This window comes from Pipra filicauda, unplaced genomic scaffold (genome assembly GCF_003945595.2).
Source record: "Pipra filicauda isolate LSUMZ 115617 unplaced genomic scaffold, ASM394559v2 scaffold275_size1018216_pilon, whole genome shotgun sequence".
NCBI classification, from domain to species: domain Eukaryota; kingdom Metazoa; phylum Chordata; class Aves; order Passeriformes; family Pipridae; genus Pipra; species Pipra filicauda.
Window position 1 is genome coordinate 177,978 of NW_024104393.1, and position 27,993 is coordinate 205,970.

At 51.1% G+C, this 27,993-nt stretch overlaps 1 protein-coding gene across 1 annotated transcript; it reads right to left on the reverse strand.

The window, feature by feature from the left end:
* Nucleotides 1-3,190: 3,190 nt before the first annotated feature.
* LOC114004154 (opsin-5-like) lies at nt 3,191-27,959 on the reverse strand. The gene is made up of 6 exons (XM_039382605.1): nt 27,953-27,959; nt 9,884-9,971; nt 8,104-8,266; nt 7,420-7,547; nt 5,534-5,862; nt 3,191-4,731 (listed from the first exon to the last, which is right to left on the reverse strand). Exons 2-6 carry the CDS (start codon nt 9,969-9,971, stop codon nt 4,177-4,179), a joined length of 1,263 nt encoding a protein of 420 aa, XP_039238539.1. The 5' UTR covers nt 27,953-27,959; the 3' UTR covers nt 3,191-4,176.
* Nucleotides 27,960-27,993: the final 34 nt, after the last annotated feature.

The following is a 27,993-nucleotide window of genomic DNA, read 5'->3' on the forward strand; positions in this document are numbered from 1 at the left end:
TTCACTTAATATGCTTAGAAAAGAAAAATTATCTGTTGACTTGCTTGGCAGTTACTTTGGATAATTTCCTATTTTATCAGACCAATATAAAACTCTAATCCTCTTTGTACAAGCAATAACTGCCCCATCTAACTTTGTTTCATCTGCAAATCAGTGCAAGAGTAAACTTGATTTTTTTAATGCTCTTGGCTACGGAACCCCCCAAAGCTGAACACAGACATTGGTGACTGCAGAGCCCTGGGGTGCTGCTGGACTGTGAGCTCTGGCTGCTCCTCCCGGCCCAGGAGCTATGCCTGGAAGGGGCAGGGGAACCCAGAGCTCAGCTTCTACCAGCTCACAGAAGTTATTCCACCTCGTCCAGCCCATCCCATTCTCCAAACCAATAGGTCTCGCTCCACTGCTCCAGAGGACAGCAAACCCACTCTGCTGTGTGGCCCCTGCCAGCTCTCAGGCCTGCTCTGTGCCTCAGTTTCCTCATAGCCCAGATGCCTTTTGCAGAGCCACCCAGCTTGATTTTGGGGGCTGCTAAAGCCACATCAGACTGGCCAGAGTGACAGCAGTCAGGGAGGAGGCAGGGAGGAGGTGCCAGGCAGGGCGGGGGTGCCCCTGCCTACCCCATTCCCTGTCCCTCATCAGGGGGACACCCAACCCCTTCCCTGTGCCAGCTGCCACACACACTGGGCCAGGGAGAGCTCCTGGGGCTCACACAGGCACGGCGGGGCCTGCGATGGGCTCCTGTGTGTCCCCTGCAAACACCCCTCCTGTCCCACCCAAGCGGCCTGGCTGGGGGCACCCTGCTCCCCGAGACAGCTGTGGGACAGTCACAGTGGGCATTGCCACAGGGTCTGGTTTATGTTCCACCTGCCCAGGTCGGAGCCCCCCCCATGCCCCGGGTGGGCCCCGGCCCCGCTGCTCGTGACTCACCCACCCAACGGGAGCGGACCCGCCGGCTCTCCTGCCTCCCTTCCATCCCGGTGAAGACGTTATTTTTACCTCAACCACACCAAGAGATGCTCATTTATTTTAAACACTAAAGCATCTGTGGGCTGTTTCTAGAGCCCAGTCCTAAAGCTGCCATGAACAACAGTCCTTACCTGCTCTTTAGGAGCTCAGCCTTTGGGAAGCCAGAGCAGGGCTCCAAGCTGTGCTGGTTAAACACCTTTCACCTTTTCCTCCATGGCTGTGCAGCCCCACAGGTGAGGTCACCCACCCGAGAGGAGGTTTTTACCTGTGGGGCTGCGTGTAAGGATCAGTGGCACAGGCTGAGGCTGCCCAGAAGATTGGGTGACAGCACAGGGGCACGTGCACCATTGCCTTTGTGCAACAGCCAGTTTTGGGGGTACAGAAGGGTCTGGATGCAAGGGGTCACTGGGCATTATTGAGGGCAGCTCTGGTTTGTACTGATGGGACCTTCATCAGGGGCTCTCATTTCAGATTTGAACAGGAGATGGATGAGCTTTGTGGGCCTTGCTGGAGCATGGAGCTGCTGGAGAGGCTGGTCCTCCTCCCAGCCCTGCCCCTGGATAACACCAAGATAACAGACAAGAGCCCCAGCTGGAGGGGTTTATACATTCAATTAACCACCACAGCCAGAAGGAATTAAATCATCTGAGGCAAAGAAGCTGGAGGAATGGGGGGGTGGAAGAAGTTATTTAAAAAACAACTGCACTAAAACATCGCTACATTTACACAATTAAAGTTAAGACTTCAGTTTCCCTCAAACTACACATTAACATCCATGGTTTAGAACCATTGGAAGAAATTTCAGCTGCTATGTCAACCACTGATTTTCACATTCATTTTATAGTTTTGCTGGCTTTCCTTCACAGTCACCTTATTCCCCATTTTTCCTTTCTAGGACACACTGTTTCCCTGCCACCTTGGAGTGTGTTGCTGTGCCCTCAGACCCCCAAGTGAGTGGGAAACACAGTGCCTGTAGCGCAGCCCTCACACATCAAATCCCCTCTGCACCAGGACCAGGCTCTCACCGAGCAGCAACACAGCACTGCAGCCCCCAACCCCCTTCCCACTCACGTCAGCAGCACCAAATCCAAAGAAATTGGTTCTCACAACCAGGAACCCCCTCCCAAATCCTGCCCAACCCAGCAGCTGGTGCAGATCCTACCTCAGCCTCGAGGGTGAAACCTCCACCCTGCTCGCAGGCTCACCCCCTACCAGCCACCACCGGGGCTGCCCTGGCAGGGAGGGGCTTGTCTCTAGTCCTCAGGTAAGTAGTTGGTGGCAGCTGTCGGCCCCATTCCCAGCTGGTTAAACACCCACAGCCGTGCCGTGCCCCGGGGGTTGGGTCTAGCCTGGCAGGGAGGAGTACCCGGACCTGCTGTTCGTCCTGGCCACAACGCAGGGAGTTCATTAAACTGGTTGGGGTTTGCTGAATGGCTGCAGCGCCTCTACCCTTTCGGGCAGCAGGAGTGCCCGGGAATGGAGATTAAAGCACTCCCATCATTAGTGCTCTCAGTGTTGGGCATTGTTCTCACATCGAGCTGAACATGCAGACACTGATCTGGGGGTTTCCGGGAGTAATAAAGGACCTGAGGCGATCCGAGGATTTTTTTTTTCCCTGTCTCCTTTAGGTGATCTCTGAACCCCAGTATTTTTAACCAGCAGAGGTGGCTGGACCCGCCGTGTCCCTGAGCCCAGCACAGTCCCCGGCCTGGCTGGGTCAGTCCTTGGTCCCCGTCCATCCCGGGTGACCATGCCCCGACAGCCCCCAGGAGGTGGCAGCAGCTCCTCGTGCTCGTTTCCTGCGGTGGGAAATCAGCCCTCGGTCCCTTTCTGGAGGCTCCTCTCGGTGGGCAGCAGCAGGCACAGCCGGGGATGGCCGACGGGCAGCCCGAGGGCACAGCCAGTCCGGGTGCCCGGGCACACGGGGTGCAGCAGGTCCTGCTGCTGCCGGACACGCCGTCGCTGCGTCCCTCGGCAGGAGGAAGGCTCGGCTGACGGGCAGGGGGAGGTTTCTTTGCCCCGTGTCCCCGTGCCCTGTCCCTCTGATCACTCGCATGTGGCCCCAAGCCCTCCCACGGTCCAGTCCGGGCCACTCCCTGCGGCTGCCACGGCAGCAATTCCCTCATCCCTGTTCCATCCTTGTTCCCATCCCTGTTCCCATCCATCCCAGAGCGTGGCTGCCAACACAGAGCTGAACAGAGCCAAATGCCAGTTTTGCATGAGTGAATTTACTTTAGAAATGGACAACTTCTGGGACACGGTGACTGGTCAGCACGGACACCACGGGATCCCCTCGTGTGACAGTGCCTGGGACGGGGCAGGGGAGCTGCTGGGGGGGCTCTTGTGGGGGTGGCTTTGCATCAGGCCCTTGGCACATCTTCTTGGTCCCTTTTGTCCCAACCCCTCCCCGTGGGTGTGCTGCCCACACTGACCTCCAAGGGCCAACTCAATCCTGCAGGATGCTGTTGCCCTGGCAGCTGCTGCCCTGTTGTTCCTGTGCCAGGGATACCCTGTGGCCACAGCCCCATCTCCAGGATGCTGCTCAGCCACAGATTTGTCAATCCCTGCCTGGAGACCACAACCTGGGACTGCCATTAGTCACTCCAGGATTACTGTAACCCCAAATCCCTGCTCTAAACACATGAGAGTGGTGGGTTTCATTCAAATGGAGGGAGTGGGGTAGCACAGCGGGCACAGAGAGCAGTCCCTGAGAGCTATAGGGAGGTGCTTCATAATCCCAAGTGAGGTAGCTGTGTGACATGGTCCTGCTCCCCAGCAGGAGAGGATATGGTTGTGGGGGCTGTAGGAGCCAACACTGAAGGTAGATGCCCCTCAGGGCCTCTTGGCCCCTAGCCTGCCCTGCCAGGCACAGTTTTTAAGACAACCAAGTTCCTACTTGGTCATCAGAGCACCAGGATGAAAAACAAAGGCCAAGGGCCCAGAGAGCAAACGACAGGAGAGACTACCCTGGGCTGCACCGTGAGCAGATCTCAGGCACTCAGGGTCTGGTTTCGTCCTTGTTTTCTCAAGTGCAAAGACCAGGCTCAGAGTTGCAAGAGCCAAACCAGAGCAGGAGGCAAGGCTGGTCTTACATTTTCACATCACTTCACCTACAGAACATCTGGGGACCCGCTGGGTACGTGGGTGAGAGGAATGTTGTGTTTGGGTTTGTCCTGCGGCGTGCTGGCAGGACAGAGCTGGGCACAGCCAGGCTCAGAGCAGGTCTTTCACCAGGGCCGATGGCAGGGCTTCCCCTGCCACGTTCACAGCACCCAGGCCCGACCTCTTCCGTGTGACCAGCACCATCACCTGCACTGTCCTCTTCAGCCCCGGCTGGCAAGCAGCTCCATCGGCCAGGATGGCCAGGGGACCGTGCAGGGGGGAGCTGCTGGGCGCCTGGGGAGGGTTGTAGCACTTGGGGTAGTTGCTGAAACACTCAAAAGCGTCGTTGCAGTTTCTGCAAGCCCCGGCGTGGTCACTGACACCCGGGGACGGGAAGGGCTGGAGCGCCGCGCTCGGGCAGCCGCAGCAGAGCAGGGTGCGGAGGGCCTGGAGGAGCACCCTGTCCTTGGAGAGGAACTTGTGGAAGTTGGGCTTGAAGAGCAGGTACACCAGCGGGTTGTAGAGTGTCGAGGACTTGGCAAAGACGGCCGACAGCACGAAGGCCAGCGCTGGCACCTGGCTGGTGTCCCCGAGCAGTGCCCACAGGGCAACCACGGCATAGGGGGTCCAGGCAGCCAGAAACCCCAGGCACACGGCAACGCTCAGCTGGAAGAGAAGGAAATGGAGATGGTGGTGCCAGGAGCCTCCTGTGGCACACACGGGACACTGACACCCCTTCCAAAACTCAGCCATGTGCAGCTGGACCCCAAACAGTGCTCACATCCCCAGGGAAAGGACCTCTGCACCTGTCACCCTGGAGCACTGTGATGTCAGACATCAGGGCAGCAACTCAGCACACCCCATGCATAAACCTCCTCTCACTTCAGGCAACTCACACCCTGTCCCACCTGGGAAACTTGGGAATTGCCTCAGCCTTCCACAGGAGATGGGTACAAAGGACCCAGACACCTTGCTGGGACCAGGTCAGCATTGGACCCCAACAGCCTTTGGAAGCATTGAAAATCCCTCCAGCAATCTGTGTGCTGGCATGTGGGTTGACTGGGACGCCTGGAAATGGGCTGTGCTCAGCCCCCCTCCCCTGATCGGACATGGCTTGCCAGTCTTGCCAGGCTTGCAAGCTGTTTTCTTTCATGCTGTGTTTTTTTTAAAAGGGTATTCACTTTTTTTTTTGACATATCCTTGGTAAATTATAGTATTAGCTTGTAGTCTGGGGAACAATGACTCATGCAAGCTCCTTTCTGATCTTTTCCAATGTAATTTAAAATGAAAACTCCTCCACCTGATGGCTTTAAATGAGAAATATGTTATTACCCACGCTGACACAAACACCTGGAGAATTTATCAGGAACAGCAGACACGCGGCAGGAGGGGCCCTGCTGCATTCACCTGCCCACGGGGTGGGGGGCTGGGGCACCCCGAGGCCCTGCAGCCCCCCAATCCCCCCTACCTTGAGGAGCAGGCTGTGCAGGCTGCGGGCTCTGCGCCGGGGGGACGTGTGCTGCTGGACGGCTCTCCGGGACACCCACACCGTCCACAGGATCAGCGAGTAGGAGGCGAGGATGAGGAGGCAGGGGAGGAGGTAGCAGAAGATGAAGAGGGCGAGGATGTAGAGCGTGGCCTCCCTGCTCGAGGTTTCCCAGGTGATGCAGCAGGCTGTCCCGTAGGGCTCGGGGCCGTAGCTGCCCCACTCGGCCAAGGGGGCCGTGGCGAAGGTCAGGGCGTAGGCCCACACACACAGCAGCAGCACCGCGGCGTGGCTCGGGGAGAACCTGTTCCCTGCGGCAGAGGGACTGGGGTGAGGGTGGCTTCTCATGGTGAAGAGAGGGGACTGCAACCCCGAGCCACCCACACCTGCAGGTGCTGGCACAAGGAGCCGGGACAAATGTCAGGGTTGGCCCCAGCCCAGCAGTGAGCAGCAGGATTGGCCACAGCCCCTTCAGCCTCCGGGGGAATTGCTGGGAAGGGGCTGCATGTGACACGTGGGGACACACTGCACCCACAGCCCACGGGCAGCCAGCAGGGTGGCTGGGCAGCTGCCCCTGCCTGGGACATGGGGCAGGGGCAGGGCTAGACTGAAACTCTAGCAGAGGTGGGTTTTTTTAACTTTTTAACTTTTGGTCCCCCCATCTCCCCCATCACATCTCAAACTCTCTGATCTTCTAAAACTCACTATAAAGCGCTAAATCTTCTACCATACATAGAAGTAACATTTTTATTTGAAACTAAGCAACTAAAAGCACATTTTGATTATGCATTTCCTCACAGAAGGTGGGCTGGGCTGTAGATAAGCCCCCTGCGTCAGACTGCCCAGCACAGGCCAATGGAGAGCAGAAGCTGCTCAGGGAAAAGCCACCAGCACCTGGGCTACCTTTCAATAGCCAGCTTTCATCTTTATCTTTCCTCCCACCTTTTTAGTCACCTCCTGAGCTGCTGTGCTGGCACATAACCAAGGTGACTCTGCTCCAGCATCGCCCTTGAGGCACTGAAAGCTGCTGGGGACAAAGCATGCTGGTGGCCTGCAGTGGCCACTGGCTCAGGGCAGACTGGCAGTGAGTTGGGAGAGAGGGGAGAGGATGGACCCTGGGTGCTGGGCTGCAAATCAAACTATTGCATCAGATTTCCCATTTTATTTCTATTTTTGGTCTTTCATGCAAAGTGTATTCTGAAGATGTATGCTAGAAGGAGGATTAGCAGCTGAGCTGAGGAAATTAAGAACTCCAAACTGGAGGAGGAGCTGTGTAGGGAATGAGTAGGGAACACCCCTGGGCCCCCTTGCTTCCTCAGGTGCTCTCTGCAGTGCAAACATTCACCTTAGCTCTGTGGAGGACATCCAGGTGGAAACAGGGCTACAGACAGGAGCTACAACACTGCAAACCCAGCCCTCCTGTATTAATTATTTCACTGAATTATATACATTTGGCTTATGGCTCTCTCACCAGGGACTGGGGAAAGCAGCTCTTGTTGCTCTGCCAGAGTTTGTGGCTTCCCAGATGTAGAGTCTGCCCTGGTCTAAGCTCAAGTCTGTGAACGATTGTTCAAAAATCTGCAACCTGCTCTAGTACAGCTGTGTGGATGTGGCACCTGGAGGCATGGGTTAGTGATGCACTTGGCAGTGCTGGACTAACAGCTGGACTCTGTGATCTTAAAGACTTTTTCCAATCTAAACTTGTTTCTGTGATTCTAAGACTCAGTGCATTGACTGGGAATGGGTTGCCTCCGGGCAAAACTTTTCCAGAAGAGGTGGATCTGACTCACTGCAAAAAAAAAAGAAAGGGGGCTCTGTTGACAGAGAGGGGTGTAGGTATGGATCAGGTAACGCATCCCAGCACTTACCATATGCTGGGTAACAGACCTTGAGGCAGCAAACCGTGCTGAGCACCGTCAGGCTGGCGAGGCTGCACAGCCCGAACAGGACCCCGCAGAAGGCATAGAGGGTGCAAACCGCCCGGTCAAACAGCCACCTGCGAGGAGAGCTGCAAGTGAACCCATCCCTCCCCCTGCCCAGGGCAGCTGGATGACAGCCCTGCCACAGGAGTCATCTCCATGGGCCCTGCTCCGCAGGGAGGCTGGGAATTTCCCAGCTGCTGGTCCCACACCAGGAGCAAAGCTGGGCACATGTGGGGTGGCTCCAATGGGCTGCACAGGTACCAGCACCTGACCGAGAAAACATGGGCGTGATCTCGCTGCTAATTTGTTCTCTGAGCACCCCAGTGACAAGGACAGATGGAGCCACAGGTGCAGGAGCTGCCCTGCCCCATGCTGGCACACACCACTGCAGTGCTTGTGCCACGTGGTGCCAGCTCAGAGATCCACCCCCCCCCTTTTACAGCAGGTCTGTGTGAGGAACCAGAGGGACGGGGAGCAGCAAAGCACCCGCGGTGGGGTGGATGTCTGGGAGCTTACACAGTGCCCCAGTGCCACCAGGCTGAGGCCTGGGCCCCCCTGCGCCCCCTATAAGGGATCTCCCCACTTCCAGACGAGGTTTGCAAACTGCCCCCTGCCACTTCCATGAGGTACCTGTGTGCAAAGAAGGAGGAGGTGGCCAAGGGGAAGAGCGTCACCGTCATGCTCAGGTCACTGATGGCCAGGTTGACGATGAAGAACTCGGCAGGTTTCAGCAAGGACCTCTTCTGATAGGCCACCAGCAGCAGCAGTGAGTTCCCAGAGAAGGACATGATGCCTGTGGAGAAGGCAGAGGAATAGTGCTGTGTGTAACAGAGCCAGGAAGGGAACAAGGAGCATCTTGAGATGTTTGGAAGCAAATACCAGAGAAGTTTTATGGAGCCTGGAAAGGGCTCCAGGCTTCCCTCTCTAGACCCTGGGCTGAACAGGGGAGCCCATGGGACCCGCAGAGCTCTGTGAGCACATCTGGAGCTGCTTTACATTGGATCTGATCCCTTCCCCTTCCTGAGATCCTACAGAGGCGTTTGGTAGGAGGGCAGTGATGGGATGGGACTGCAGTGGGTTCCGGGTGCAGGATCTGGCCAAAGTCACTTCTTCCAGCTGGAAGGAGCAAGGGGGACACTTCCTTCCAGCTAGATAAATAACAGGGGCTTTGTGCAATTGTCCTCTGATGTGAGGCCAAGGAGCTGGGCCCCTTCCCCTTCGTAATTTCTTCCTGGCAATGTCACTCCTGTGACTCTGTGCTGTCCAATATCATGGTAACAAAACAAACAAGAAGAAAGGAACTATGAAGATCAAGGAAAATCCAGACTAAACAAAAGAAGGCTCTCTGTTTGCTATTAGTGTATTTAAATCAACAGTGGTGATTAAAGTTTTATAACAAGGGCTTTCTCTTTTTATTATGTAATTGTGCTTTCATGGAAAAGAGGTTTCCGTGTCCTCAGAAGGGGAATCTTTGCTGCTCTTTAGGCAGGTTGGGCAGGATAAGAGTTTCTCCCTAATGGATTAGGCTGTAAATTAAATCTCATGGTAAGAACCAGCTTCCAAAGCTGCTGAATGGCCAACAATAAAGTTCCCCTCAGGAACAGGATTCTCACATGGGACCTGGCCAAATACAGAGCTTTGGAGGCTTTGGAGTTGCTGGAGGGCAGAATGCTGAGATGTTTACCCTTCTTCCTAGCCTCACAAGGCATTTTTCCCACAGAGTGAGTCTCACATCTGTGGTAAGCACATTTTATCAGCTGTAGATGCCTACAGGACTGCTGTCAGTCCAGTGGTGTGAACCCTTTGGGTTCCCCGTCCTCACAGACGTAAAAACCTCTTCTAGCATTTGGGAGACAACTCACTCAGGGCTCAGAAGACTTGGGAGGCTTTTCTTTGTCCATCATTCACTTCTGGCCCACACCAACCAGGTCTGGGCCACCTCAGAGCGAGGCCCAGCCCCTCAGTTTTGCCTGCTGGCTTTTCAGTGCCACTAACTCCAAATCAAAGAACCTTCACCAGCAGCTTCTGCTGAGAGCAAGGGCCAGCTCGAGGTCCAAATCCCCTTCAACAAACATGAAGCTGGTGATGCCAACAGAGTCCCTGCCCATCTCACATTGGGTGGCTGTGATAGGAGTTACAGCACGTTCCTCAGAAGTTATTCTTCAACTTTCCAAATATTTGAAACCATAGCAGGCACTTGCAGTTCCCCTGAGAGGGGAATGCAGTCACCAAGCTTTGGCCAGATCATCATTTTGAGTAATGTGGGAAGGGTCAGCTTAATTATTCTGCTAACGACTGGACACTTCTGGAAGCATCAGCGGCTGAAAAGGCCTGGACGTCTCTGGAAGGCAGGTAGGCAGCACCTGGGCTGCCTGCAGCAGGGACACAGGGATAACAGGCCTTTCCTTACCAAAGACTAAATAGAGTGTGCCAAAAATCAGGTCTTCTCTCTCCGATAAGGTGGAGGTGAACACCGAGATGTTGGACACATTTCCCATCTGCAAAGCAAGGTACACATACAAGTGAGAGTGAATTCTGGCAAATGAAGGTGTGCCCAGCTCCCTTGGTTTCTGGGAGGACAGCTCTTGGTCAGCTGTGTGGAACCCCAGCCCCAGCTAACCCTGCCTGTGGCACCAACCCTGTGGAAAGGGAAGGAGGGAGGAGGTTTTGCTACTTACTCATCAGCTTCTAAGTTTCTCTTCAAAATTCTTTGAGAAAGTGACTCTTTCCCCTCAACAACAAACAGATAAAAATGGTGCAGAGCTCCCACAGGCACATTTTGGATGTGTGCACTGAGATACCAGCCTGTGCCTTTGGGATAAACACACACACATTTGGGCAGCTATAGCTCTGTCTGGGGGACTGAGACACTTGTTGCTCTGCCCATCTCTGTTGCAAGACTGCAAGGAAGGGATCTGCAGGTCCTGGTGATGAGAGCCCTGCAATGGTGCAAGTTGGGTGAGACCCAACTGAGGGGTCAGAGGGTTGCAGAGATGTCCCAGACGCCAGGGAGGCCCCCGAAGAGCCACTCACCCTGGGAGCAAGGGTGGTGCAGAGGAGAGTGAGTCCAGCAGGAGAGGAGGAGGTGGAGGAGCTGGAGGTTGCACACCCCAAGTATGATGGGGGCAGGAGGACATAGTCCCAGGGGTGAAAGGGGGCTCCTGGGTTCATCTCTTCCACAGAGCATCCTGGATGCTCAATGCTTCACAACCCAGCAGAAATAACCTCCTTTCCTCTCCTATGCTGTTCAGAGGGTAGAGATTTTCCACATGCAGGGACAGGTGATTTATACCTCCCTGTACAGACCAAGTGACTCTGGCCATGAGGACAACGTCCTTCATTAACCTAATCAGAAACAACCTTCATTTAGGGCTGGGCAAATCACTCCTGAATTCTCATAATGCACAGTTCTTCCCTAGGCCATATTTCATCTTCCTCAAGAGTCCTTAGAAGCAGATGAGCTGAACACAGCACATGCACACGATCTCTCTGAGAGGCTTTAGCAAAGCATCCATTATAAATACAGAGCCAGGGAGAAAGGAGGGACTGTGGTCACACAGCTGCACTGGGGACGAGACAGGGCAAGGCCCACCACGAACAGTCTGGAAGGAATTGTTCCTGCTCCTCAGCATGCAGGCACACACGCAAAAAGGAAGAGAACTGGCCAAGCTTGTAGGTCTTTATTTCCTTCAGATCCCTGGCAGGTCTCCATCCTGCAATACGTCAGGGGAGCTGCAAGTGTCCTGTGAGATCAAGCTGGCAAAAAGGGATAATAATCTGAAGGAGAGGAACTTCTATTTCTGACATTACTTGGGATAGGCCTTATTTTTATGATTGTGCTTAAGCTACTTGTAAAGCACACATCACTCCCTGTAAGACAGAACTGATAAAAATGCACCTCTTGCACTGATCGATGTGCTGATGTCACTGACACACAGACAATAAATTAGTTTTATAGAAACATGGAGAGCTATCACTTTTGTGCCCGAAAGTAAATCATAAACTGGATCCTGTAAACTTGCCTGTGCAGCAGACAGGCAAGTGAAGCTGGGATCAGTACAGAAATTAGTGAAAAATCTCAGACTTTCCCCTGCTGCTTTCACTGAGGGCTTGTAAAATCTTCCTCCTCCCCCCCCCCCCCCAACAAATTAGGAGGTGGTGCACTTGTCTGAGCTCCTTTGTAGGGGGGAGTGCTGGGACCTCTTCTCACCTGGCCCCAGGAGGTGCTTACACGGTCTTCTTCCTTGTGGAAGCAAGACAGTGAGTAGTCTGCTTCCCTGGCAATTCACAAACCTGTTCTGGTTCTTGTTGTCCACTGAAAACCTGCCCAAACGTTCCCCTCCCACCAAGGTTCTCCCTCAGGTGAGCATGTGATGGGGGAAGCTTGCACAGGCCTCCCTCTCTGCTGTCAACTTTAGTGGATGGAGTGACAAGCTGCAGAAATATCAGTGCAGGTATTAAACACATTCACAATAATTTCTGACAGAAACAGCTACAGGAGTTTTCTTCCAACTCAGGAACATTTCAAATGCATGACTGTGCTCAATGAAGACTGGATCTGTGGCTCCTCAGGGAGGGATTCAGCCGAGACTGTCTCCTCAGGGTAGCCAGCCAGCACAGCACAGCCCTTTAACATCAAACTGCTCAGCCACGTAGTCTCTGGGCATACAGAGCTGCTGCTGAATTTGATTTAAGCTCCATTGCTCAGACTCTGTTCTGAGAAGAGACAGACTGTGAAAGCTGCTTTCCCCTCAATTTAATCAGACTTCAAAATGAGATGAAGTTTTCCAAGTAGCTGCTGCCACAGGTACATTACCAGGAAACCCTTGTATTCTGCATCCCAGCCCTTATTCTTGTGTTCACAGGAAGAATCAAACCTAAACCTTGACTTACATCCCACGTCTATGTCTGGCACCTGGGAGGGCACTGGCATGGCTGGACTATCCTGGCCACTCTGTCTACGTGAAAGATCATAGATTTTATTTCATGTGATTATCGAGTTTGCCCATTTCCCCTTCAGACTTGGACAGTTGCTTTTCTTCAGCCAACATGCCACAAAGCCATGTCTGCCTTGGAGAGGAGAAGGAAATCTGATGGGCCTGGAAACTCCACTGACCTCCAGACTCCTTCAACAGTAAAGAGCAGGAATCGATTTCTGCAGTTCCCAGCACAGGGGAAGCTCAGACATTGCTGCCAGCCTAGTAAACAGTGTAGGGCTTAAAAAGTCACAAAAGAGCAAAAGAGCACAAACGAGAACTGCTCAGGATCTGAAGGACAGGTAGCCCTCGGACCCCTACCCAAAATCACGGAGTTCTCCTCTGCCGGGGCTGCCCATCCCCACCGACTACAGACAGTAAAATCTGCTTTTTGCTTCAGTTCCCTACCTGGGACTCTTGCAAGCTCCTTTGCGGGGGTGCAACCCCACTCACACCCCAAGCGTGTCTCTCACTCACACGCACCGTGCCCGTGGTGGCCCCGGCGGGGAGCAGCGCTCGCACCCCGGGCTGCCACTGCCGGTCCCTTATCCCCGGGACACCCCCTGCCCACGCTGTGCTCCAGCACCCCCGGGAATGTCCCCGCAGCCCCGGCTCATCCACGGCCCGCGGGGCCGGGCTCCCCGCCCTGCTGCAGCCGGGGACACCCGGGGCACCCGCGGGAACGAGTCCTCCCCCCGCCCAGGGGTGCTCGGGGCACCGCGTCCCCCCGGGGCAGCGGCTCCCCCGCGGCCGGGTCCCCCTCACCTCTCCTGGAGGAGCCCCCGGCGCCGCCCGCTCCGCTCCCCGCCGACGGGAACTTACCGGGACGGCGCGGGATCCGCCACAGCGCTCAGCACCGCCGGGACGGACAGCTCCGCGCTCCGTCCCTCCCGCACCGCGCTCCGTCCCTCCCGCACCGCACTCTGTCCCGCACCGCTCTCTGTCCCGCACTTCGCTCCGCCCGCACCTCGCTCTGTCCCTCCCGCACCGCGCTCCGCCCGCACCGCGCTTTGTCCCTCCCGCCCTGCCCGCGGTGCTGGGGAGACTGTGGGGCACCGTCCCCGCATCCGGGACGGCCCCCGCGCTGCAGCTCAGCCCGGGCACCCCCTTCCCCCGCACCCCCTCCCACCAGCGCCCAGCCCAGCCCAGCCCGCTCCCCTCGCACTCACCGGCCTCGGAGCCGCGACTTTCCCAGCAAGAGAAACTGAGGCACGAGGAGCGTCGTTTAAGGCAGCACTCCACGGCCTCAGCACCTCCAGGCTCGCTTTTCCCTCCCCGTGGCTGCCCCCTCTCCTCCTCCCGAGGGAGGCAAGCCGGTAACTCACTCACCTGTCCTTGCAGACCTGCCTGGACACCGGGCAGGAGCTCACGGTGCCCTGTGTGGTGCTCCAAGGACATGCTCGGAGTGACAGGGGGCACAAGGAGAGGGGGATCACTGCACTGAGCCTGTTGCCGTTGGAGCTGGGTATTGCTTTCCACCCAAAGCATTTTACCTGTCTCTGCTTGGCAAAGCACAAGCCACAACCATCACTTAAACGAGCATTTTGTCAATTCTCTCCACACCAGGAGCTTTCCCCTGGTTGCCAGTTAGAAATGGGAATAGCATCAAAATCTTAATATTCATTTTTAGAGCTCCAAATACTGTCAGCTTGGATTCAGGTGCTTAAACTTACTTCAGAAAGGAACCCCAAACCTGGAGAAATGCACAGCAGTAGCCTTATGTCCTCTGTGTGCTTTGGAAAGAGGCTCCCTGAGAATCATTTATGGACTCACCAGCTATGTAAATAGATACATACTGAGATTGCTATAAACTGAAAGTTAGTTGTTGTTTGTGTTCCAGAAATACAAAAGGCCTCAGCCAAGTTTGAGGCTCTGTTGTACAGCCCCCCCCACATGGCCAGAGTTAACCCAAAAAGCCCAACATCCATCAGGGATGTGCCCCTTTTCCTTCTTTCACCTAGAATGGACCTGAGGGACGACATTCATGACACCCCAAGGAACAGAGAGTCCTTAGTAGCATCACAAGCTCAAAGAGCAGCAGCAGCACTTTCCACTCCACACTGTGCTGCCAACAGTTACCAAACTTTGTGAGCATGTTTGCACAATTGCATTATTTCTTTAGCATAGTTTCCTCTGGAAACTGACCTCCCTGTCAGTCTGTCTTTCCTCAGCAACACTGCTCCTCCCCAACAGCATTTCATTTGTCAGCCAATCTCATCCAGGTTTGGAAGAGGGACTGAAGTCTTTGAGACAATTTGGTTCCTACTTGGTTTATGCAATGAGGCAAGACTCAAAGGAGCTGGCTGAGAAGGTGAGAAAGCTCAGTGGAGATGCCACAGAGGAGGCACAGACAGTTTGTTGCCTCCCTTCTTGTCTGCAAGAGATTTCTCAGAAGAGATGGAGGTGAAGGGACAGAAAACCAAACCTGTTCCGAGGAACCTGGCAAGTCATGTTATAGCCAAAAGGTAACCCAGCTCACCTCCTAAAGCCTTCAGCCAGCTCTGCACACAGTGACAAAGCCCCAGAGAGCTGCCTGGCTGTGCAGCTGCACCAATGGCACCTTATATTCAGTGCTGGATGCTCAGGCTTTCCCTCCCAGGGCAGGTGGCTGTTTCCTCCACACGCTGCCAGCTCTCCTGTTCCCCAGCTGCTCTGTGAGGATGTGGGTATCACTTTAGCACCAGGTGAAGAAGGGACAGTGCAGCCCAGCTGCTCCCTGTCAGAGGTGCTTTAGAGTGTCCTTGCCCACCCTCAGCTTAGCATTTCTGAACTCCAGATGGTGGGAAGTAACCTGAAACTCATATCCCTCTGCCTTTGAGAAACCACCAGCTCAGCACCAGACACAGGACCCTTTCCTGGGACCACACCACTAAAATGCTGGCAGCACAGCTCTGGCAGCGTCAGAGATAAGGAGGAGATGAGACTTTGAGAACCACTAGTCTGGCTGAGTTTAGATCTCCTGCCCTGTGGTTCTGCCCCTGTGCTGGAAGGCACTGGCTGCAAGAATTTTTAAGTGCCCCAGTGCAGTCAGTAAGTAACTCCAACAACTGTGCACCCAACTCATATGTGCAAATACCACCACCTTTTCCACACAAAAGGGGCACTGACACAAAAGTGCTGCTTGTGGAGACGTGTGTTTGCAGTTCATTTCAGTGTGTAATAACTGCACATGGAAAGCAGACAGACAGTGATGCCTCTGTCCTGTGTATCCCCCCCAGCCCCAACACTGCCCCGCAGTGATGTCTGCTGAGAACTCTCCCCTCACTGCAGCTTGTGCTCAGGGACAGTGAGCAGGGAAAGCTGGTGGTAGGACGATCTCTGGCCACTTTTTTGCACTGCTGGCAAAATGAAAAGCACTCCTGGGGTACCAAAGGGACATAGCAAAGCATCTGTTTCTGAGATAGCAAACTAGCAAATCAGATCTGTAAGAACTTAACTAAGATACTCATAAGACAAGTAAATATCAACTGGGGATAGAGAATATCCTGGAAAAACACTCTGAGTTCCCCAATACCAGAAGACTGGAATTATTCAAAAGGGGGAAAAAATAAAAGGAAGAAATAAGAAATAAGCAGATTGGTGTGGTGGAGAGTTAATTCCCATGCTCACTGTGCTGTGGAACAGGTGTCTGGGAGACCATCAAGCTACAGCAGCATTAGAAGAAAATTCAAGCATAATATATAAGATATTCTAATTGCTACATCTAATTATGAGGAAGAGTAAATCAACATGAAAAAATTATCTGTCAAACAGAGTATAAACATGTAATTGACAATCACACTGAGAGCTGTCATCCATTTTCAGAGGCTGCTGCTGCAGATACAAAGGTAGTACTTGTATCCATGAAGTAGAATAGTTCTGGGCTTATTGTGAAGTCCTATTAACCTGATAAGTCTTTTAATATTTACATAAACTTCATCCAAAAATTAAAACTTTGCCAAGCATATTTTTTAAAACTGAAGACAGGCATGAGTCTGCATTATCCAACTGGATTCACTAAGGCAGCTGGACAGATGTTTATAGCAGTGCTTTGTGAAATGTCTGCTACTAATCTAACTAAAAAAAAAAAAAATCTTTAATTAGCCATTAATTTCCTCAATAACCAAAAGTCTAGCCTGAGAGTTCTAAAGCTTTCAGCATTAGGACTCTCGGTTTCCTTGGTTGCCTCTGCTTGCCTCAGTTTCCCTCATAGGAGAAAGCAGATCGCAGGGATGTTATGAGGCACAACTTAAATTTCCAAAATGTGTTGACATCACTAGGTAGAGATCTGTTCTGAATGCTTCATTTTTATTTATCATAGTCTAAACAGAAAATCAGTCAGCAACACGCAAGTGCAAACTGAACCATTAGAGGAGCCTTCAAGAGAAGAGATGTTCAGCTTTTTCATTAAGGAGCAGTGACAGACACAGATTGGGAACATGTTCCACGGCAGGAACATGGAGCCCAGCTGCAGCCTGAAGGACCACAGTCGTTTGTATGCAAATGACAGAGCTGAAACATGGATCAGTGACAGCACAGGTGTGCAGAGATTTGGAAGCACATTGCTCAATCTCCTACAGAGAGGATGGGAATACTTTTCTCTCTTGCACCCCTGGTTTGTTCCTGATGCATAAAGCAACACGGACTGCAAATTGCTCTCATCAGTAATCAAGCCAGGAGAGGCAAAAATAAAGTGACAGCGAGCAAGGTGCCAGGGCTCAAGTGGCAAAACAGCTCTGAGGATATTGTGCTCAAAAGACATGCTATCAAAACTATTCATGAAAGAGAAAGGCTTTAATAACCACTTTGTGCTGGTCAGGGAGGATGGAGACTCTGGGGACAGCCTTGTCCTCATGGTATTTCAGAGCTGTGTCCTTACCATCATCTCCCAGGCAGGTGAGCAGCACGGTAATGGGATGGAGAGGAGGAATTAGAGCTGTTATGCCCCACAGTCACTCACCTGGGAAGTGGGAGGCTCGGGGAACAGCATGAGGAGCCAGAGAAAGTGCTCTGGCAGGCCATGTCAGCAGGAGATGGAAATTCAAGCTCCTGTGCAAAAGGGGACAGTCATGAGTCTGAGAGTGACTATGAATAGCCCAGCCCCATGAAAGCATCCCATCATCAGCGCTGGGTGGTCACAGGAACATGAGCCAGCTCTGCTGCCTGAGCCAAGGCTGCTGTGCCCAGCATTGTCCAGGAGCTGAAAGGAGCCTCAGCCTTCAGCCAAATGAGACATTAGCCCGTGGATGTATTCACACTGAGCACAGAGACAACTGGGAGGAAGCAATCTCAATACTCGCCTGGGTTAATGACTCAGAGACCAGTCCACACAGCTGTGTCTGGCACTGAGGATATCTGCAGGAGCAGAAGGCTCAGTGCCAGATGCAAACACTATCTCCACCCTGCAGGTCAGTGTTAGTGGCCAGAGGGAGGGGAGATCCCTAAGAAACAGCTCCATTTTAAACATGATGAGCAGCAACGAAATTGCCACATGTGGGGTAGAAAGGCCCAGTGTGCAGGTGGGAGTGCTCACCCTCCTGGCCAGTCACAAACACAGCACAGCACTGCCCAGAGTCAAACCAAAGGGTGGATCTTGCACCACATCCTCGCTAGGGATTCACTTCTGCTCATTTGATGTTCTCCCTGCATGGCCACCAGCACAACTACAGCCCAAACCTGCTGGAACTAATGGAGAGGCTCTGGGTAGGATCCTTAGGACTCATTCCTTTGTCAGCACTTTGTATGTGTAGAGAAGGCCACGTGAGACCAAATAAGCCATCCTAAACAATCATTCACCTACTCACAGACTGTTCCTGTGGTGCAACTGAAGTGAATTTCTGTACTGACCAAACACAAAAGTGTGGAACTGAAGAGAGGGCTTTGGATGCTGCTCAAGTGGCTGGTTTACACCCCTTACAGAGAGGTCCAGACAGACTAAACAAAGCAGATACTTTGTAAGTCTCAGCCCAGCTCCACTGCCGTGCATGAGCAGGGTGTCTTAGTGAAGCCTTATTGTCCCCACTTGGCAGAAAACTTGTGAAGACCAGTTTGAGAGGTCTCCAAGTCAGCCCAGCTGCAACTAAAGCATTGCATAGTACCACTCTTGGCTTCCACTCAGGCCACAAGAGCATTTAATTTTAGAGAGCAAACAGACAGCATAGACTAAAAGCACTGATTTCAATTGCATTCATAAAGCAGACAGCATCCCAAGCTTTAGAACAAACAGATCTCAACACAATCAGTGAGGTCACAAATGTTTCCCTAAAAGCATGCTCCTAATATTTGGCCTCAGTAACAACAGACTGAAAGATGTGCTTGGTCAGATTTATAAACACGCACACATACAAAGAAAAAAATCACCATAAATAGGCACAGAAGAAAATTCTGAAACAAAATTGCCTGAATGTAGAGTGAGGTTCTCTGTAAAGCCTCATCCCCCTTCTCTCACTACCCTCTGGAGCAGGGATGTACCAAAGCAGTCACAGTATATCACACTAATGAAATTAATCTGGAAAGCATCACTTCCAGTTCTGTTGTGCTCATTTTCACAAATCATGTCATCTCACTGGGCCCCTGTCTCTCACCTGCAAACAGCATTAGTGTATTTGTCTTGCACACAGCGTGGTATGAGGTTCTGCTCATTACCTGTCTGTGTACGGCTCTGAAATCTGCATACAACAAGTTCTTCAGCATGCCAGTCACATTTTCTCCTTTGGTATATCTCCCAGGCACATTTTGTACCCACTAATCCTACCCATCAGTCTGTTGTGCCTGTCAAGTGACTCACAGATGTCTGTGCCCATCGCTTCCTGCATCTGACCTTAAAGGGAGGGGAGAAACCCCACCACATTTGTCTGACAAGATTTAGCCCCACTAGCTGATTTTTATCAACTCACATTTCTCCCACTGCTTTATGTTCTCTTCTGATTTTATCATCACCAGATTCTCACCTAGCCCAGCTGAGGTCACACGCACTGGCGCATAATTTCCTGAGCACTCCTGTGCTGAAGAGGCGGCTCAGCATCTTTGCAAATGGGTCAGGGATGGATCTGAAGGGTAATATTTAGTGAGAAGCAACGCTAGGGGTGATGGCATTCATGTAAGGCAGATCTAAGCTACAAGCTACACATGCTGTTGCCCAACTTCCTACCATCTGTACACCAAACTTTCAGCTTTATGTTCAATAGACATTAATCCCATGCTTGTATACTTAGGTGGAGGCATGAGGTAACACATATGTTGCTCTTGAGATGCATTTCCCCCCCTCACAATTTGTGCCTGTGACTGTAATGGAAATATATATTAAAATGTATGTTTCTGTTCTTGTATTTGGCTTTTCAGTGCCACCCACAATTCCCATTGCCTGCATATTCTGGCTTCCCACATCCCACTTGTCCACTGTGCTTTGAGTGCTGCCTGTTTACTTAAAGTCCAGCTGGCCAGAGCTTAACCCTTAACTTTCAGGATCCTCTCCCAGGCTCTCTCTCCAAGTCAGCCCTGCTCAGCTCCACAGCCTGACAGGACACTGCAAAGTATCCTTGGGAGCCCTGTGGGGGCTGGATCCCACCCAGGGTCAGCACACTGGGAGGAAACAGCAGCCACTCAGCAAACAGGGTGCTCCCTTTTCACCCTCCCCTGCCATGAAGAGCATCTCACCTCCTGCCATGGTTTCACAGCAAAGTTCAGGGAAGAGATTGAAGCAGATGGAAGCAGGGAAATGTGGAATAATAAGCTCATGGTCCTCAAGCAGGCTCTGATGCTGAGAGTCAAGGGTTGGCCTTGTGGAGGAAGCCTGGCTAAAAACCTGAAAAGCAGAGGGCATAAACCCCAAATAGAAGCAGGTTACACTCAGAGCAGCTGAGAACCACCCACAGAGACTGCAGTTATCCCAGCCACAGTGGGATACCTGCCTTTAAACATCACCACAAAAAACTCCTGCTCATGGCTCTCCCACAGCCATGATAAGGGCTGGGTGGTGTGAACACTGCAAAGGGTCCCTGTGCTTCCTGAAGTTATCTCAGAGGGAACAGATGTGCTGAGATCAAAGAGCACTTTTGCTCAGCCAGTTGTAGCCAAACATAGCACAGCCTTCGACTGTGGTGTCTCCTTTATGCCTGCTTTTCCCAACAAAACCAAAAAGAATGGCTCACCTTCAGGCTCCCATCATACACTGGACACATTAGACCAATAAATATAATTTTCTGCAAAAATCTCTGCAAGTGAACAAGCAGATCCATTAACATCCACCCCAGCTCACATGTGCACTGCAAAGTGGAACCAGTTCACCCAGCACTGGCAGACCAATACATGCCTCACACTCTGGAGTGAATTCCTTTAATTTTTGGTCTATTCTTTTCTAATGTTCAAAGTCTACTTTGAAAACAGGTAGTATATTATCAAGTTATTTTATTTCAGGAAAACACATGGCAGACTAATTTCCATTAAAATGCATCAATTTAAATAGATCTTTAGCTGGACTTTCAAATTGTTCCTAATTAATATTCCCTTTGAAATCTATCAACTTTCTTTGCTGCCACATTTTCTGCACTAGACTATAAAAATAGTATTTCAAAGAAAAGTCACTTTTATATGTAGTAATCAGACACCACTTCATTATCAGGCTCAATTTTTAAGTCAATTTTCCCTCCTCCTCTCTGAAGGACTGTCAGGCCAATAACTTTCTCCCCTTATCTTCCTACTCATTCCACTCCTTGGCACAGGTGTAATTTCTTTCCCACATTTCTTTACTCGTGGCTTGACAGTTTTTAATGAGCCTTCCACACCTGTGGTTTTGTCCCCTCAGTTCCTCTCCCTGTTGCACAGATAAGGTTTAACCACACTGCAATCAGTGGTCCTGCCCAGCCTAAACCAGCACAAAGATTACGGTACCAGCCTTTGTTTTTTGGTATAAAACTGTGTCAGTCGTGGTCTAAAGACACTGCCCTGGGACTGGTGCATAACCAGCTTGGGGTCTCAATCAGATTTCTAGCTGAACATTTTCCCTAACCAGAAACCCACTTACAAACGCCTTTGCTGGCAACAGGAGAGCTCTTGACCAAAGACAGCTGGAAATCGGGCTCCCCTTCGCAAAGGTGCTCCTGGGGCAAAGCTGTTGGGTGTCCTGATGTCAGTGCTTGGGGAAAACTGTTCAGCTACAGCCCCTGGGGGAGGAAGGGGAGATCTGAGCACCCCTGCAGATGAGCTGGTGCTTTTCACAAGCACCACGTTCCAGGGAGTACAAATGGAGAATCTGGGACACGACTTTCAGTTTGACAGGGAAGGTGCCTGCTGACAATGAATGAACCTTCTTCAAGCTTTGTTGGGGGAAAAAAAAAAGACAAATACTAAGTGCCAGGGAAACAAAAATACCCCATCACTTCATTCTATCCTGTCACTCTGAACAAAACAGTGCTTGTTTTTAGGGCTCCTTCTCACATGGCCATACAAACTCTGAACAGAAACCCACAGTGCCGAGCACTGACACAAAAAATCACAGCCCACAGCCATTATCTAGTCATATGGAAAATATCTGACTGAGGAAACAGTGTCCTTCACTGGAGAGCCTGAGTGATAAGCTGCAGGCAGAAAAAGCAGAATCAAATCAGTGTCAAATCCACATTCACTCCAAAGACATGTGAGCATCCTACTTGTGCTCAGTAAAAGTCATTTTGCCAACAGGCTCTGAGCCTGTTGAAAAGCAGGAAGTACAATGAAAGGAAAAAGAGGATTTTTAAATCAAACACTGAAACATACCAGAAAATGCCCACAACAGGCCCTGAGATACAGACTCAGGAACAGCCAAGAGGCAAAAATCCAGTGATTTTACCTTGTACCACAGCAGGAACATTTGGGTTTGATGGTTCCTAGCAAGCAGAGTTCTTGGTGGCAAAGCACTGTACTTCTGCAGCTATGTGATGCTTTCTAGGGTCCCTCAACTTCCTTTCCCCCAAATCATTTTTATAGATCTCACAGTGCTTCAACATATCCCAAGAATTATTTTACAGAAAACAGGTTGTTTTCTTCCTCAGCTTTTCATTGTACTGCAGCTAAGCCCAAGTAGGATGATGGCTACACACCACGTCTTCACGTCTCAACTCCCTGCAGAGCAAGACCAGACAGACACCAGGTCCCAAAGGTATCTAGACCATTGCAACATTTAACAGGCCATATTTTAAGCTGTAAGCACTGAACCAGGGAGAAATAATTTAACTCCAGCTGCAGGCAGATCTGCACTGAAGACAAATTTGTGCCAAAAGTTTTCAGTGTGAGTTACCAGCATCTGAATACTGCACCTTTCTCTGTTGTGAAAGGAAGCTCTTGGACATAAGCATCATTTTATTAAGCAGCACATAATGCTCACTGTAGTATATACAGCAGCACAGTTATCATGCTCTATTTCACAGCATTAAAAATGAACTATTCTCCAAGCAGGAGAAATCTTCATATCAAAGATTCAAGCACCACAGGCTTTGGTGCTGTCAGAAGAGATTATTTTAATTTTGGATATGCCTCTAAATAGTCCAAGACTTTACAAGTCACAGTGGAAAGTGAATCAGACTTTGATTCCTGAAAGAGGCAGAAGTCACTAGAAGAGTCCAAGTGAAGGGTGTTTTTGAAAGACTAGACATGGCAACTCTTCCCAGAGCCTGGCAGTGATGTGTGGAGTGGAGAACACATTTCAAATGACTCAGTGCTTCTCCACCTGAATACTGAAATGCAGGAGTAAGAAAGGGAAAGAAAAGGATCCCTGAGACTGACCTTTCAAGTCTGAGCTCTGAAGATGCAAGGTGGTATGAGGGCCACACACAGACCAAACACCTCCTTATACCCTCAAGTACTCACCCATTCTAAATCTTTTTTCTGTTACTGATTTACATGAAGAGGTTTTATGTTCTCAAGGTGAAATTCTCCACTGGAGATCTAGGAGTGGGAGACAGAGTCTAGCAGCATCCTCTGCTCAGCTAACACCTCCCCAGTTCTGTCCTGGAGCAGCCGCAGGACACCCAAACCCCTGCAGACACAGTATCTGCCCGGGCAGACACTGAACAAAACACGCCCTTAAACGAGGTATAAAAAGTCCCCTTAGATCCTTATCAACACAAGACCCAAACTGCCAGATCATCTGCATGGAAGCACCCTCTGTAAAAATCTGCTTAGCAGAAAACAGCATTCCTGTAACATGATGCTGTTCTGCCACCAGGTTTCACCTTATTCCTTACACCGAATATCTACCCTTCTTACCTTTACCTATGGCCTTGCTCACCCCCCCGTGTTTGCTGCAGCAGCTGTACATGAATCTCCTCTCAAAAGCTGGCCAAGCACATCTTACCCCACCCAGGACAGTCTCACTGTGCTCTGTCCTCCAGCACAAACCAGTCGGGCACAGGCAGTGACCAGCCCCAGAGTGCCATCTATGGCTATTTCACAGGACTTCACAGCACAGCAGAAAACACACAGGCACGCTCATCTCCCCTCCTGGCATTAGGAATATCCCTCAGAAAAGCTGCTGTCATTAAGGTCTGAAGAGAATTTAGTCACAGCAGCAGATGCAACAGTAGCTGCCCTAAGAGGGCTTTTACTTCTCCTGGAGGGAGAGGCAGAGCGTGGGGAATTAAGCCCCTCTCCCCCACTCTCCCCAAAAAAGGAGAAGCAGAACATATGCACACAGCCCACTGATTTCTGCTGAGGTGGCCCAAAGCCAGCGTATAAACCAGGCTGGGTACCTGTGAAATGAGGCTGGAGCACGTTAGCATTTTTAGAGTCAGAAACCGAGTATAAAGTAAAAAGAGATGGAAATGGCATTCTCCCCTCAATGCACATCCCAGGACCAATAAATGAGCCACCTCCACCAGGGAAACCGGCCACCCAAGGGAAACCATGTTCCTGGGGAGGTGTTTCACAGCGGTGTTGAGCTGACCCCTCTGGAAAGAAAGGCTTATGGGGCCAACCCTGGCCCTGCAGCTGAGGAAAGAGGCTTGGAGCAGGTGATGTGGCAGGTGCTATCTTTGTCTGCTTCTGCCACTGAGTCAGCCTGTGCAAGCTGCAGCCAGTAAATCCATACAGCCCCCACCTCCATGAAATCACCTGGGCACTGGTACAGCCAGTAAATCCATACAGCCCCCTCCTCCATGGGCACATCTGGGAACTGCTGCTGCCAGGCACAGAGAGCTGTCAGTGGCACTCAGCTGATCCTCTCGGCCACCCCTTCGGGGTCACAGCACAACCCTCTCCATGAGAGGAATTACAGGAATTACAACGCTTGGCTGTACAGGAGAACATCTCCAAACCACCCAGCCAAACAGACCCCATCACTCCAGAGCAGGACAAGCCCACCTACATGCCCCAACCAAGCCAGCACAGCACTGTCAGGTGTCTGCTGGCTTCTACTGGCAGGAGTTGCATTCAGCATTCCCACCCAGCCATGCTCCACCCAGGAACACAGAGGGTCTTTCTGCCAGGACCCAGGTCTTCAGGAGATCCTCTGACCCGGTGCTAACATGGGTATCTAACAGGTTCTTCTGCACCCTTCAAGGGACCACACAGATCCTTGTTCTCCATCAGTGAGCTCCTCCCAGCTGCCACGGCCCCACTGGGACCACACACACCCCCACAGCTCCCAGGGGCACGAGGGACACGGGAGAGGAGGAAGCCTCTCCTCCCCCCCCCAGACTGCCCTGTGGGAAGGTTCACCATGAACATACTGGTGAGCATAAGTGCACTGAGACATGTAAACAGGCTGTTCCTTTTCAGACTTGCTGGATGACAGCACCTATTTTCATTGACAGTTCATGTCTTAGTGTTTGGGGCTTACATGTGTGCAATGATGGAGAGTCATGCAGAGCTTTGGCAGAGACAGCTCACCAGAACTGGCCATGCTTTAAAAAGGTGGTCTGTGAAGACTTCAGGTAAGGCAGTTAAATTGGAGCACATTGCACACAAAGCTACAGAGCAGATTTTACTTACTTTGGGAGAAAGCAACATTTTTCACTAAGGAGTTAATGAGCAGTTGTGGGTTGATTTTTTTTTTTCTTTTTTTAAAGCAGGTTGATGATGAAAAATCTCAGAACAGTATGACTATCATGAGAATGATTTCTAAAGCAGGAAGCATGACAGTCCCACACCCACAACAGCAGAAGCAGCTGCCACACAAGTTGTCAGCCACACGCTGCAGGTCTGGTCCTGCACTACTAAAAGCTATTGGAGCTCTGACACTCTCTTCAATGCAGAAAACTGCACAATGCAGAATTAACTCAAAGCCTAGATAAGACAGAAAAAAAACAAATTAGTGGTATTACCCAAGTCAGAAAGTATTTCACATGCTTATCTCAAAGTAGGAACTCCTATGACAGAGCCCAGTCTGAGCAGAAGCAACAGAACTACCACCACCACTCACACTCAGGATCTGCAGCACTCAGAAAAGAACCTACCAATAAGAAATATCAGTAATTAAAACAATCTCTAACCTCATGTGAAGTTCTCTGCAATATGACTTCAGTGCCTCCCAGACTCTGAAAGCTAAAAGAGAGATTTCTCCTTGAGGCTAAGGAAAAAAAAAATAATCAGAGCAGGTTGTTTCATTTTTATCTGGAACATTTCCACCTGCCCACCTCTTTTCTGCACAAAGCCTTTCCAAGTTCAGTGCAAGTCCATGCCTGGCTTTAAGTACAGGTGACACAGGAAGCTGCTGAGTGTCAAGATGATTTTCATGGCCCCTTTGCTCTGCTACAGCAGCAGAAAGCCAGGGCTTTCTCCAGCTGCCAGCTGGAAGGGAATGGGGAGCAGGGGTGGCTGGCTGCAGCCGTGGCCCAGCAGTAACTAAAGCCTCTGACCCTGCTGTTCCTCAGGGTAAGGGAACAGCAACTCCGGCTCTCCAGAGGCATCTGAGGCAGCACGGCCCAGATGGGAAAAACATCCTGCCTGCCTTTGAAAAACCCTGGAGCGACTCTGCCTTACCAAATGGCAGGAACCAACTGGCTGTCCCTTCGGGGACTCCTAAGGAGGGCAGACTCTTCCTTTTGCAGAGGTCAGAGCACCGAAGCAGCTGGTTCCAAAAAGGCAACAACCCATTGCAAAGCCAAAGCTCCCATAGCCTGTCCCACGCTGTGAAAGCAGCACAAGCAGTGCAGGAGGGGGAAAACAAAGAATGATATGGATTGGTCCACTTTGGGCAGTGCTATGTGCCATTAATCCCTGGTTACAGGTCAGTCATCCCCACAGTTCTTCAAGGACAGCCTGGGATCAGAATTGCCTTTCCCGATTCTGGCACAGGGCTGGCTGCCCACAGCTGCCCACCAGCACCTCATCTGCCTTATCCAGGGATCTACATTCCCATCTGATCCAAGGAACAAACATGACCCACAAACTGATCCACACAGAACAAACCATGCTGGGATCTCCTCAGTGCTGAGCTCTGGTGCCGTGAGGACCAGCCCTGCTTCACACACAGGAGCACACTGAAATCTGCACAGAAAGCCTGTCAAACTGAGCAGCTGCTCCCTGGCTCTCCTACACCTCTCCTCAGATGGAGGAGCTTCAATTATGTGGCATGTCTGCAGGATTTGGGAGGTAAAAGAGCTGCTGCCACATCACATGCTTTAACCCTTTGCCTTCCTCCAGGCACTGTGGAAGATGTGCTGCACTGTGTTCATTTTCATGTGGTGGCTCAGTGCACAAGGCTGCCCTCAGAGTCTGGTTTTCACAGCAGGGGTGTAGGAGTACAAAACCACAAACCTACTTAGTTACTGATTCCCTGCCCCTACATTTTCAGACTGGCAAGACAAGTTACAGAAAACCTTCTCTAGGGGAATACATCAACTGTAGAAAAGTACTTAAAAGTAACTGCAACGTTCAATTTTACTTAATGTTACACAAGAGCTCTAAGACATTTACATACTTACAATCTTAGATAAACACAACTACATTCCATGATGTTCAGAAGGAATCACGGAACACCCCTCACAAATAACAGACAGAGACATTTGCAGCCCAACTCGGTTGCTGCTTAGATACTTAGATATTATGCTAAAAGGCCTAATTCACTCTCACTGATTAAGAGAAGCGACTAAATGAGAGCCGAACTAGGTTCATCAACACGTACCTTAACTTGCAGTCACCTCCTGCTTTTCTCTCAGTCACTCTGGCAGCATTTATCACCATGCTCAGAATAGCTCCCGTTTCAACAAATACTGGAAAGGTGAATCTTTTTCCCTAAAGAGGGTCTACAGCATAATTAGCACTAAACACATAATTAGTACTAAACGCTTGTAATCCAGAGTCATCTTCCAGAAAAAACAACTTCAAGGAGCTGTGGGTTCAAACCACCAAATCTAAACTACTTAACGGTGTATGGAACCTTTAAGCTTCTGTTGAGAGCAAAAGACGCAGAAAACAAGTTTATAGATCTGTAATCAGAAACGTCAGACAGCAAGGCAGCACCAAGGCTTGTTTTATATGCACCAGAAACACGTCAGCAGGAGAAGCATCACAGCATGAGGGAAGATTTCCTGCAAGAATATTTTAGTTACCTTGAGCCTGATTTTTATAATCCTCCCTGGTACTTCCGGTA

Bases quoted from the DNA above. Each gene is read 5' to 3' on its own strand.
- LOC114004154 (XM_039382605.1), bottom strand. From the start codon at position 9,971: ATGGGAAATGTGTCCAACATCTCGGTGTTCACCTCCACCTTATCGGAG. The intron at 5,863-7,419 runs GTAAGTGCTGGG...CCTCTGCCGCAG, and splicing joins GGTCTGTTACCCAGCATATG to GGAACAGGTTCTCCCCGAGC. The intron at 4,732-5,533 runs GTAGGGGGGATT...CTTCTCTTCCAG, and splicing joins TGCACAGCCTGCTCCTCAAG to CTGAGCGTTGCCGTGTGCCT.